Source organism: Mixophyes fleayi, chromosome 9, assembly GCF_038048845.1.
Source record: "Mixophyes fleayi isolate aMixFle1 chromosome 9, aMixFle1.hap1, whole genome shotgun sequence".
NCBI lineage: Eukaryota > Metazoa > Chordata > Amphibia > Anura > Limnodynastidae > Mixophyes > Mixophyes fleayi.
The window spans coordinates 46,248,407-46,262,699 of NC_134410.1; the positions used below are offsets into that span (position 1 = coordinate 46,248,407).

Genomic DNA, 14,293 nt, shown 5'->3' on the forward strand with positions numbered 1-14,293 from the left:
GCAGTGCTGTAGCCGCATATAATCCAATACATTCATGTCCAAGACAGAAAATCTGTTGTCAAGTGATAACTTGAAAATAGTTCAGTTAAGATGATACCTTTATTAGCAAAGTGATTTCTTGGGTCACTTGTTTCAGTTCAGGCATCAGAGTGACAGTAAATAATGAAATTACACGTTTACACTGAATAATATATATATAACCTATACAAGCATATTCCCACTTCAACAAAGTAATATAAACTTTTACCTGAACTGCAGAGGGACAGAGACAAATTCTCTGTATTTAGTTGTGCATGATTATCAATGCAATTGTAATACTATCAAATCAACACACCTTATCTCTCCATCTTGTGTAGTATTGCTTTATTGTCAGTCCTATTGCTTTGCGTAGTGTTATATATTTTTTATGTCGTATTAATACACTACCAGGAACAATCTTTTAAGAGAGAAATATTAAATGTCAAAGTTCTACATTTCCTTTACTAAGCTGCAAAAACGTGGCCTGCAGCTCTAAATAGGCTTTGTGACATCACATACTTATTTTTGTCTGCACACGTCTGAATAGGGCTTCAAGAGGGTGGCAAATTTGGGGGGTTAATATATGATCAGAACAGAGCATTTATAGCTGACCGCATTTATGTCTCCATATGCAAAAACAAGATTGTGTTTTGTGTAAAGAGCGCTATGCATTTTGGGTGTGTTCCCATGATAGTGATGAAATTATGATGAGGGATTCCTAAAGAGGTCGTTGCTAGCTGTTACTCTTTCTGTCATGCACATTTTCAGTTGCTTTCCCTCAGGGGTCAATTCCCCATGTGTGCAGAGGTGGACTATGACGTGTGGTTAGTACATATCCACATAACCTGAGGTTAGTACATGATCCTGTCTGCTTTTTGAAATGAGGATCCTATTGCAGATAGATACGTCATTCAAAACTTATTGATAAGAGAAAATTGTAGGCAAATCAAAGACCAAAAAAAAACAAACCATTTTTTGGTATGTCTTGCTAAAGGTAAGAAACACTTTTTACACCCGCTTCATCAGTTTGTCATTTATATGTACTCTTGTCCACACATTTGTTTTACATGATCCTTGTGGGAGTGAGATGGCGAAACGCCTGGGGGATACACACATTCCATAATTCATGAACAGAAATAGGAGCAATTTGGCCAGACCCTTGAACTAATTTGGGGCTATCGTACAACAAACAAGACTGTTAGGGGCATATTCAATTAGCTTTCGGATTCGCGGTAACAGCCGCGAAACGTAATACACGGTACCGCAATAACGTGGATTTTCGATCGCAGCCCATAGGGTTGCGAACGAAAATCCGCGTTAATGCGGTACCGTAATACCCGCAAGAGCACGCACTTTTCTAATGCGCGTTACCGCGAATCCGAAAGCTAATTGAATATGCCCCTTAGAATCTATAGAAGCCCTAGTATGTGGCACAGTTAACATTGCTGCTTTACAGCACTGGGGTTTAGGGTTCAATTCTGGAACAGACAGCTATCTGTGTTGAGTTTAAATGTTCACCCCATGCTTATGTGGGTTTCCTCCAGTGCTCCATATTCATACACAGAGTAGGACTCTGATAGATTATTTGCATTTAACTGAACTTGCTCTACCCTGTTTGTGTGCATGCGGTAAGGAAATTTAGATTGTAACAGGGACTGTGGCACCTAATTAAAGCTCTCTGATTGAAGTGTTTTGAAATATGTTAGCGTTACAGTATTTAAATATACTAACTCACAATGAGTTGCATGTGTTGTAGGATTATTCACAGTATAGGTTGGTGGTAGATTTAAAGCACATGTGGGATGAGACCAGACACCACAGTGGGAATATCAGGTCTGTCAGTCAGTGGGCCAATTGGGCGACATCGGCCCAACCAATTAATAAATGGTGGCCGGATCCAGCATTGTTTTGGTGACCAAGGAGGGAGAGGGAGTCAGCCCACAGGAATTATGGAACAGCTGGAGACCCTGTGACATTATAAGGTAGTGGAAGGGTTTAAGAACGAGAGGGTCTGGATTCTAGCTAAGATCAGGAGGTGGAATTTTGACTATTGACTGACTATTGTCCCAGCATGTCCCAAAAAAGACTTGATGGCAAGTTACCACCTAGATTCCATCCACCACCAATGAAAATGGATCGTGACCCGGTGGGCTGGCCCAGGGAGGGGGCAAGGATCGGGGGGATATTGGGGAGAGACAAAAAGGGAAACCCTGAGGGGAGAGTGGTTGTTGTTGCTGGGGAATTTTGAGAGAGAAGACTTGTGCTGATGTTGAGTAGTCATACTCAATCAGTGCCAGAGAGGATCGCTTGAACTAGGGACCTGCTCAGTCAAATTGGGCGCTGAAATTCTTGGACTGTTTTGTTATCACTTCACTGGGAGATACTTGCAGATTCTGGGAAATTGGTGAGCCTACATCGGTAGGGCGACTGATACACTGGGTCCCACCAAGCTGGTGGAGATTTGGCCAAGCTTCCGGGATCAGTAAGACATACAGACCCACTGACTGGATCAGAACCCTTGGCTCACTGGCCCTCTTGGATTGTTGATTTGTGGACTTTGTTGCTGGGAATGTGTGCCTGTTGGCTGAGCTGAGAGATAACCTGCTGAGGACTTTGGGTTTTTACTTGCCTCCTTACCTGTGTGACCTGTAAACCTAGAGGGCTGGGTATCTAGAGAACTACGGTTCTGACCCTGGTATCCTCACAACATGATCTTACATGCATTTTTGTATAATGTTGTTTAAATGCATTTTACATGTATTTTTAACAATTGGAAATCTCCCATTTCTAAAACCTGAGTACCTGGATGCAAATTTGTCTGCTTTTTCCACTGTGCTTCTAGGGATCCAGTAGGTGGACAGGGCTTGATGACACGGAATGTGCCCTACCCTCGCCTATCTTGTGGCAGCAAAGCACTCCTGTTTCCACCTAATTCGAGAGTCTCCAGAACATTCCAGGAGAGTCGGCAACTATCCCGACTGAGAGGAAACTCACATGAACATAAACTCCATGAGCAATAGCAGAACTTCCACTACTGCAGGGAGTGCAACCATTACGGAGCCAGGAGGGGGGAGGTGGGCCCAGCAAGGCCAGGTCACCACTCCACTCTGAAGAGCAGATTTGGGGCATATGTTTGAGTGACCTCTATTTTGCTTCCTTTACGTTAGTATGGTATAAAGTTTAAAAAATAGTCAAATATTGAGTGATGCATCTACCAGCACTATATGGCATTTCCCTTTTAAAGAGTTGTATAGACTTTTGCAAAGGCAATGTTATGAATCTGAGAATTTTACTGTAATTGTAATACTGTTTTCTTTATTATTGCTGATAATGCGCCATTGTAACAAGAAAAAAAAAAACATGCTACCTTTAGATGTAAATAATCATAACAACAATGTTGTGCTTGAACTACACAAAGAAGCCTGGTGAGCAGCAATATCCCCCTCACTGCAAGAGACATTTTATGCTACATCTGGCAATTGAAAGGTTTCACCAATGTGTGCAATCTATTGTGCATTTTTTTTTATTGGCTGAATTATATGGATATGTGACAGTCACACAAAAGGTGCCTAAACCCTCCACTATTCCACACAATCCTTCCTTTATAAAAGAAAAAAAAAGGTTTCAGAATGTGCTGACATTTGCATAATTATTAGTCTAAAATAAAGTTACTATGTTAACTTTTTTTTTATTCTTTTCATTTGTATTGAAATGATTTTTGAAATTTATAGAAATAATCTCTTCTTCTCATACCATACTTTAGTCCATTAAATTGCAACATCTAATCTAAAATATTTATATTTTCATTTTTTTTGTTTTGTTTTTCCTGACATAGCAATAAAACATTTACACTGTACCTTTTTAAACTATGTTGGAACTAAAAAAAGCAGGAACCTTAATATCAGTATCCTGTTGTTGTAAACAAAATGTTCCAGTAAAAAACTGAGTAATTGTGCCATTGCTTGAAAGCTTGTTTCGGCACCCCTGTGACATGAGTTTAAAGTTCGTTAAACTTCAGAGAGCTTGTACAGCAGCAAAGACAACAGGTCCGCATCCTATTTTGTACTACCAAATGTCACTGGTAATGCTAAGCTCTCTTGAAGATATTGGTATCAAGGTACTGTTCCCATGGAACTCCTGTGGGTCCTTGGCCGAATTGTTGTGGCTCAGCTGCCCGTTAAGCAGGGTTAATGGTATGTTGCAATATGTGTGGTGATTGCCTAGAGAAGCAACTGACAAAGGCGGGGCCGATTTGTCATATTCGTAAGCTCTGCAGAAATGTCTCATTTGCAGTGCCTCTGCGTGATGGTAACCAGATATTTCTTGGGATGGCCCCAGTGTGCCAGATGTCCCTGTTACGGCAATGGAAGGTACAGTTTGCAGGTCTCCAAAAAGGCTCTGCTCTCCGCTGTCCATGACATGCTGTCTGGATAGCACTTCTTTCTTCTTTGCAGGCATTTCGTAGACTAGGCGTTTCCAAAACTTTGAATTCATTTTGCTGCTTTTTGGACCATCCCACTTGATTAATGACTGGTGTTTAATGGCGTGTTTTAAGGATTCCACTTCTTGATAATTTACTTTTCCTCTCAGGTTTGTGCATTCTATTAATATCACTTTGATTTCTCCGCTGGTCAGCATAGTGTGCAGTCTGCTGTCCAGCACAAATATACTCCATCCTCTTCTTATTATATAATCTTGTGTCAGCACAATGATTAATCTTCTGCTTTGCTCAACACATCTTGCAAGATCCTCCATGTAAGCTGAAAGAAATTGAGAATGAAAAACATTTTAGAATAACTGCCTAGATGACGCTAACTAAATGCAATTATTTTATATAGCTTTGTTACTAGAAATGTCTTTGCCTTTTCTTCACTGTTCAAGCAACCAATATGGAGTTGTACCAGAGGCATTCAAACTGTATCTTCTCATGACGTAATTAAAATAAAATATGTTTATAACATGAATATCTTTTGCATGTACACCAGTTTTGACTAGCTGTATCTGTTGGGTAAAATAAAAGTGGAAACATAACGATTATCGGTTTTCTTTTGTTGTATTATTGTTTAAAACCTCTAAACGCAGGGCACCCATACAAATAGGCTGGTTCTGTTGGTGTCCTAGGTGGTGCCCTCCCTTCTAAAGTGATAAGCACTCTGCATTGTGCCCCACCCCTGCTCCTTAGCAGGTGGGAGGTGGGTGTGATATACTATCCTCCTGGGACTGGAAGTGTGGCACTTGGCAGTGACATCATTGCCAAGCGCCACACTCCCAGCATAACACTGACATGGAGGAGCAACAGACAACAGTTTCACATGTAAGGAGCTGCTGGCTGCTTCTCCTTCATGTCAGCGGCCAACGCTCTGTGTGGTGGCACACTGCAGGTATTAAAACACTGGATGAGTGACAATATGACACTCATCCACTGTATTAGGTGCCTCATGACCATTGGTGAGCTAGGCAACTGCCTAGTTCGCCTAATGGTAATGCCTGCCCTGTAGTTGCTATTTTGTGAGCTAAAGTAATATTCATGGTTCCTAGTGAATTGATAAGTTGTATTCTCAACATGTCCACTTGACCCTATTCCCTCTCAACTTCTCCGCTCCCTCTCCTCCACTGCATGCCCACCTCTAACTCACCTCTTCAACCTGTCGCTCTTCTTCTGCATACATCTCAAATCTCCCTCCCACCCTCTTAGATCTACCTCTGACTTGCACTTTGTCTCGTCTCTAGTAACCACCTCTCACTCTCACTTACAAGACTTCTCCTGTGCTGCTCCCTACTTATGGAATTCCCTACCACGCTCAATCAGACTTTCCCACAGTCTTCAAATCTTTAAATGCTCTTTGAAAACCCATCTCTTTTTTAGAGATGACCTTATCCTTGATAACACTATTCACACTAATGCACCCTCACAACTATCCCAATCTCCACTCTGAGCCACACTCGCTCCTCTTGTTTCAACTGTGCCCTCTTCCCCTTAGAAGGTAAGCTCTCTAATGAGCAGGGTCCTCCATACCCTTTGTTTTCATGTCTGCATTTGTTTTGTCTGCCTTTTTTGTTCTTGTTTTACGTATGTCCTGTTTTATGTATGTCCTTGTCTACCCTACTGTACGGCGCTGTGGAGCCTTACAAGTCTACGATAATAATATTAATATATATTTTGCACGGAATTCATACAAAAAGCCTCAGCCACAGAGAAAATGTAACATCACTTTGGGGTCTGGAAAGGAGCTATGTCCTTGTTTTATGTATGTACTGTTTTCCCTACTGTACAGCGCTGCGGAGCACTGTGGCACCTTACAAATCTATGATACTAATATTGGTTTCTCTTATAAAATGACTGCCATTGTGTTCTATGTTGACAGGGTCACTTCTCTGTACATATAATATAATAATAGTATAAAACAAAGATCAGATTTGCCAATGAAAGGCAAAAAAAACTATGAATAATAAGAAACCTGTTACCAGATTCTCAAATTTAATTTTATTGCTTCTCTTGTGTACTATGTAGTTAAAAAGGTTTTTTTTTTACAGTGCAATCTTTTGATCTCTCCCAGGCTAGGAGGTGTGAAGTACAAAGGAATCCAACCTATGAGATCTCATAGCACAATCTGATAGCTTCTTTCCTAAGATGTCAAGGTGCTAGTTTACGCTATATTTCATAGCTCTCCTGTTGTGTGGTCTCATGTAAGCTGGCTCGGTAGAGAGCATAGCGTTTTAAGAGCTCCTTGCATTTAATAACAGTAGAATCCCATTTGTTTCTTATATCAACAAAATGAAAGTAAGTTTTCATCATTGTAATTTCATGATCATGAACCAGAATAATCTATGTGATATTTAATTGTGAAAAAAATTATATTTTAGAAGTCACTCATTGGTGCCTTTTGCACACTAAGGGCTAGATTTACTAAACTGCGGTTTTGAAAAAGTGGAGATGTTGCCTATAGCAATCAATCAGATCCTAGCTTTCATTTGTTTAGTGCATTCTACAAAATGACAGCTAGAATCTGATTGGTTGCTGTAGGCAACATCTCCACTTTTTCAAAACCACAGTTTAGTAAATATACCCCTAAATGTTAGTTGTTCACTCCACATGAAAAAAATTATGGATAGTGTTTATGGATTTTGTCATTAAAAGCACACTGACCCGAATTTATTTTCCTTTCGCAATAGTCAAAGGTAAATATTAAGAGATTGTTTTCATTATACCACATTAACTAACTCCTACAGGTGTTACCAACTGAAAGCAAAGATTACCATTTTTTATATTTGTTCTATAATGTGATTATCTATTCCCAAAGCCTGTTAATCTTATTCATTTGTGATAATTCTTTAAAGGTAACATAGCTTGATCTAACCTACTTTCCATGGATGTGAATTTTCATTATAACTATATTTAGGTTTTCCTAAAATTTCCCTGCATTGTATTCAAATATATTAACCTACTCTCACAACCTAGGGCCTGATTCATTAAGGATCTTAACTTTAGAAACTTCTTATTTCAGTTTCCTAGACAAAACCATGTTACAATGCAAGGGGTGCAAATTAGTATTCTGTTTTGCACATAAGTTAAATACTGACTGTTTTTTCATGTTTCCTCTGGATGCTCCGATTTCCTCCCACACTCCAAAAACATACTGGTAGGTTAATTGGCTGCTATTAAATTGCCATTATTCTCTCTTGGTCTGTGTGTTTGTTAGATGATTTAGATTGTAAGCTGCAGGGGGCAGGGACTGATGTGAGTGAGTTCTCTGTGCAGCGCTGCGGAATTAGTGGCGATATATAAATAAATAGATGATGATAAAAGATTGCTACCTGAATATTTGTTGTTTACATCATCACCAAGGAAACCGGAGGAATTACATAAACATACATATTACAAGTATGCTGATTATTCTATTTAGGCAATGTTATATTTCCCATATGTCCCTGATAGGTCCTCTATAACCCTAAAAAGTTAGTGGCCATACATGCCATGGTTACTTGACTCCGGCATTAAAATGAGACAAGCCTTGGGGAATAAATGTTTGTAACAATTTACCTCTCCCTCACTTAGTGGGCTTGTTTGAAAAATGTTAATTTTTATTCCCGTCCTTGTATAATGAACACAGACATTCCAGCAGATTGCAAAGCTCTCTGGCAGACTATTCAGATCCCGCAATTGTAGCATTTTGATAATTTTGCTAATTACATGCAATATATTCTTCTAGAGAGGTGTTAATTTTAAGGAGTTTGGCTCTGGAGAAGGTATGAATGATATATTTTGACTTTAATATTTTCTCTCTGCTACCAGCTAAGAGAATCTGTCATGTTTGGTGCCAGGAAACAAAGGTATAAATAATGCTGTGGTTGATGGAGGCTCCAATTACAACTCCAGAACAATAACACACACCCTCGTGTGGTTGTAACCTATAATTACACAGTCATGAACTTTACTTTCAAAGGGACTGTCCAATCAAGTCTTAAAGAGACTTTAAATTACCATGTGCTGATGTAATCAGCCTCTACAGATACCTTAAATTAGTATGTTCAAAAGAAACTCACTGTGAGCCTTTAACACAAACACTCATTTTCTAATCTTGAGAAACACTGCAGGTGTTTGTAACCTGCCAAACGGGGACATAAATCAAATCAAATAAATATATTAAGAGCAAATTGCTCTAAAGAGGGACTTCACTTTATAAGCAGTGTATTTTAATATGGGATTTTAAAATTAACTCTAAATAAAGGGTAAGGTTTACGATAAGTGAAGCAGTGTTACATCCCATTGATGCCACCTGTGATGTGTTACGGATTGTTTAATACAGTTTTGCTATCCACAAGAATTAGAAACACAAATGGAAAGTGTCATTTTTGCATATCACTTTTTGCATGTAAATCAGGGACAAATGGAAAAATGGTAAGAATGTAAGCATAGTTTAAAAACACAGGAGCCCATTTGCAGAACCCCAGTTGTGGCGATAAGGCTGATTGCTGACGATTGTCACTTCTAAAAAAATAAAATTAGCTGTCGCTTAAATTAATAAACATTTTATAAGTAATTGTAATCTGTTATCACTGTCCTGAACCTCCACTATACTTGTTAACTAGGCTTCACCCTACAAATCATACCGCTGGCATAGTTATCGCCAGGGATAGCAGTGTTATCACCAGAGGTAACCCGCTGATGTAGAGGACAAAACGAAAAATAACTATCACCAGCGACATTCCTGTTTGTGCCAACAATGGGGCTTTCTCCCTTTTACAAATCTGCCCCACAATAGTGGCTGGATCTATGGGGCGTGGCGATGCAAAGGTTAAATTGACAACTCATCCTAAAACAGGACATAAGTTAATATTATTTAAACAATATTTACTCTCAAATCTACCCATGTAAAACAAGCCTTTTTTTAAATGTCTACTAAGCAGAAGTAGACCATAGGCTAAAGTATTCAGCAAATTAACATTCTATTCTAATTAATCCAAATATTTGAGTGATTACTATTTCCCTTGACACCTGCTTTGGATAGTTATTAAGGTGAGTGTGAGATTATTTTGTTTCTTTACAATTGTTTTGTATCTTTACAATTGTTTTGTATATCTGTTGTTTTTAGGTAATAGCTAGTTTCTACAGTGGAAGCTTCTTTTTAGTATTTACCGCCATTTAGGTTTATGCTGCCTGGTAGATCTGTGGTATGCAAATACATTTCTGTCACCATAGTAAGCAGTGTGGTCTACTGGAAGGGACAATGGCAGCTTACCGAAAATATAATATGGCCAGATTTGGTTCATTTACATGGACAAAGCTACAGTATAATTTAGTACACAAACAATTTGCTTGTTAAAATGACTGATAATAATGGTAGACAGTAAACTGTTCTGAGAATAACACTGCACAACTTCTTGAATAGACTCCTCTTTGCAGGGCTGTGTGATTTGTAGGCTTTTCCTGAGCAGGAATATATACTCAAAGGCATCAATATCATAGTAGCAGGTGGTGCATCTAGGGGTGTTTGTCTCCTTTATCAAAGCTCTATATGTACATGTGTGGTGGTATACAGGGGCCATCCCTTGCTATAGAGCCCACAAATGTTTTTATATACTGATGGCTACATATACTGTGTATGTGTGTATAAAGTCTGCCCACTAACAATAAAGGTATAGAAGACTGTGTAAATGCATAATTTGCTTGCATGCCTGAATAAAGAAGCCACATTTGATCCTTGGCTTTGGCTTATGATTTTTGACTTCATACTGATTTATATTTTGGTGGAAGTAGATATTTAAATCCCCCTGTCAAATTATACATTTGCCCCTATTGTCCATAAACCCCACTTTTTACTTTTTGTGTACAGAATCTAGGATGACTGTTACTGAGAAATCGCTCTCCTAGATAAGGTAGTTACAAATGTGGCACATATACCTGTATCATATTTCCAATTTAGTTGTTTCAATCTCCTTATCCTAACTATTGCTCATATCAGATGGAAATGACATGACCTTGCAATGGTAATTTACCATGTTCATCTCAACCTTCTTTTAGCGTTTTCCTCCAAAATGCTGCACTAGAAGTCATTTACTGTCACAAGATAGTTATTTCTTTTAGCTACAAGTTGATGTGTTTGTGCAGAGGCTCTAAAGATTCCTAGATTCTGTAATAATACCCTGGATGTAGAAGAAGCACATTTTACTAAACGATGTCAAAATGTAGTGCTTGACATGGCTTTTAGGTTTATAAATAACTGGGACAATTTACCACACTGATACATCTCTCCCAGTGCTTCATATCAAGAGCAGCGCGCCAAGGCTTCATTGTATGAGATGGAAAGATTTGATTAGATATTCATTGTCTCTAAAGATGCATGAAAATGATTCTGTGTTCTTGCAGAGTATTTTTATCACAATACAATTGTTCTTAACATTTGGGACAACACAGTTCTTGTCATGAGTCATGGGCAACCTATGATTATACCACTCTTAATACAACACTACTTTTTGCTTTTGTCCACAATAGATGTTGCAGTGAGGGTGACGGCTTCATTCTTTATGTTGTTTTTTGCTTTGTTTGTTACCAATGGCCTGTAATGCATTGTGATCATGTAAAGGGGACTCTCCTTTCTTCCAAAGAGTACATTGGGGCATTCCCTTTTTATGAGGGTAACAGACAATATTGATCAACTAAGTCATAAATACCAACTAAAGCAACAATCATAGTAAAACACATATACATATTGCCTCTCAATCATTTATCTTGTCCCTCTTAACCACTTACTGGGGTTTCCTTATATAAATTTGGGTACAATCTGTCCCTATCCTCCCCCGCTCTTATTCTTCTAATAGACATATTTAGATAGACCCCCTCCCAAACTGCAAACACCCTCTGAATTGCCTATATTGAGTTTATAATATATATTGGGCTATAGAAGCTGCATTGCAGAGAGACACTCCATAACCCATGTACTTATAGAGATAACTAGCCACATTTGTGAATAGAGAGAAAAACCTCATACATTCCTCACTTACCTTTTCCCAGCAGTAGAAGACAGCATCTTCCACCTGGAACCTCCACATGACTGTAAGGAGGTTTCAGGTGCTTGCAGAGCTACAAATACCTGTGATCATAGATCTATGATCAGAGATGCTCATTACTCTGCAAGTAAGCTGGGCACCTCCACTGGTAGAGACAAGCAGGTAGTGTGAATTATGTCAAGAACCAGGCCCCATGTCTCCTTGGGGCCTGGTGATAATCTGTGATCACTGCAAACACTTGCTACTGTAGAGATACATGTAGAAACATGATTATTGTAGACTTGGGATACCTGTAAGCAGACATACAACATCTTCATAGAAGCTAGGTAAACAGAGAATCTTATGTTATGTGCGATAGTCTTCTAATAATGCAATGTTCTAATATTAGCAATGTCGAGAGATCTCAAACTAGGACAGAGGGCATTCAGTGGAGTCGGACACAATGCTTTTGAAATTTGCTCATAGACTGATCAGAGAGGCCTATACAGTTTTTTTTTTAGCTAGGTACATAGACTGTTCTTTGGTTTATTTATTATTTCTAATGTGTCCATCATAGATTCAAATTATAGATTTAGGGGTTTATTTAATAAGCTGCAATGAGCCAAAAATCTGGAGAAAATAGCTGTTTTTCTCTTGGTCACTGCATTCTCCATAGACTTCTTGTGGCAATGGGAGTGGTTTTCCACAGGCCTCTAATGGTGAATTTAGCTATGGTGCTAACTGTCTGAAGGTAAAAGGCTGCAGACCAAGTTATATACAGGTGTAGCACTGGGCTTAAGTTCAGTAATGTACAGGTCAGAGACATGTTGTAAAGTAAATGTAAAAAGTAATTTACTTGCATGCTTTAACGTGTTTACTCCTTAAGATGGGCAAGAAAAGAACAAAATGTCTCAAAAGGAAAGTGTGCAAACAGGTGTGTCTGAGGTACATTCTCAACAGGAAAACATGGAAAATCAGAGAGGAGAATCTCATGCTCTCTGCACAACCCAAGTGTTACCTGTGTCAGAACATGTGACCAGGGAAGAGTATGATTCTTTAGATAAAATATTTATTGAGGAAAACTGCTGTCTTGTAAAAGAAGTGTGGAATTTAAAGCAGCAGAGAGAGCAAGAAAATGTGATTTTTGAATCTGTGGAAAATGAGTTGCATGCATTGCAAAAAGTGTGTGAAGACACACAAAAATCAGAGAAAGCTATTAAAGAAATAGTTGCAGAGAAAGACAGAGAAATTGCTGCTTTAGAACAGAAGCTTGTCTTGGCTCAGCAAGAGGTATTCTTAGCAAGAGAGTCTGCAAGAGAGCTTGAGGAGTGCAAGTTGGAGAAGCTTGTACTTGTTGAACAGCATGAAAAGCTTGAACAGTTGCTCCAAGAAGAGAAAACTCTGTCTTCTAGGTATGCTGAGGAACGTGACCAAGCAGTGGCCTTGACATCCACTCAGAGGAGTTTGGTGAACACCAAGGATGAGAGTGTTCAAGTGGGTAAACCCAAAATCAAGGGCCTAAAGGGGAACCCTGCTGCTAATTTAGGTCAAACTGTAAGTGTGCCTGACAGGAGGTGCTTCAGGTGTGGAGAACTTGGTCACTATAAGGCCAGGTGCACTAGTCACCAAAACCTAGTGGACTGTTCGGTTGGCCAAGCTGGGCCTGTCTTTTCTCGATGCTGTTGCCAGAGTTTCACTAGCTGTGGATCATCTTTATTTAAAGTGACAATGCGTTTGAACAACAAGATTGTACATGCAGTCGTGGACTCTGGGAGTAACATTACGCTGGTTTCCAATTATGTCCTAGCTGGGTCCAAGATCTCGTGGTTGCCCAAAATGAATGTGCGCTGCACACATGGTGTAGTCAGGAGATTAAAAGGAACTCTTTTGGCCATTAGTCTGAAAGGCCAAACTGAGAAGGTAGTGGCTGCTATAGCTCCCAAGCTGCCATATCCAATCGTTCTGGGGCAAGATTTCCCACTCTATAAAGAGGTCCTCGGTGAGCAAATCCGGCCGGACATGCCGGCAATTGATTCACTGGTCAGAAGACCGGTCTTAAAGGATCTGCTAAAAACACCCCAACGTCTGAACCTCAGGCACTGGGAGCCGCCAAGCCGGAGTACTTTTGTGGGGGTCACGACAGAACTTTCACAGGCAACTGGACAAATGGAATCAGCATTGGCGGGTGACATCTCAGATGTGCCCACCTTACCTGTTGGTGACAATATAGACTGGTCTGAATATCCCGAATTGTTATCGGTGCCAAACCTTGCACGTCAACAGAAAAATTACGTAGCTTTAAAGCGTATCTTTAATTTGGCTAGTAATGTTGGGAATATATCAAAGCCTGTCAATTCGACAGACTGTGGGCCATCGTATATTGTTAAAAATAATGTGTTGTTTCATGTGACTACTGTTAAAAGGAGAAAAGTAGAACAGTTGGTAGTCCCACAAAACCATGTACCCTTAGTGCTAGAAGCTGCACACACGCAGGAGAGTGGCAGACACTTAGGGGAAGGTAAAATGAGGGAGAAAGTTCTATGCAGATATTACTGGCCCAGAGTCTATATGGCAGTAAAAAGGTTTTGTAGGGCTTACCTTACATGGTGACGCTAGGGGAAGGGATATGTGGCAATGGGAGTGGTTTTCCACAGGCCTCTAATGGTGGAATTAGCTATGGTGCTAACTGTCTGCAGGTAAAAGGCTGCAGACCAAGTTATATACAGGTGTAGCACTGGGCTTAAGTTCAGCAATGTACAGGTCAGAGACATGTTGTAAAGTAAATGTA

At 39.5% G+C, this 14,293-nt stretch overlaps 1 protein-coding gene across 1 annotated transcript in view; it reads right to left on the reverse strand.

The window, feature by feature from the left end:
• Nucleotides 1-1,933: 1,933 nt before the first annotated feature.
• Nucleotides 1,934-14,293, reverse strand: part of IL1RAPL2 (interleukin 1 receptor accessory protein like 2) — a 714,191-nt gene continuing 701,831 nt past the window's right edge. Inside the window, exon 11 of the mRNA XM_075184271.1 lies at nucleotides 1,934-4,778. Coding sequence (XP_075040372.1) covers nucleotides 4,084-4,778 — 695 coding nt within the window. The 3' untranslated portion in view covers nucleotides 1,934-4,083. The remainder of the gene's footprint in view (nucleotides 4,779-14,293) is intronic.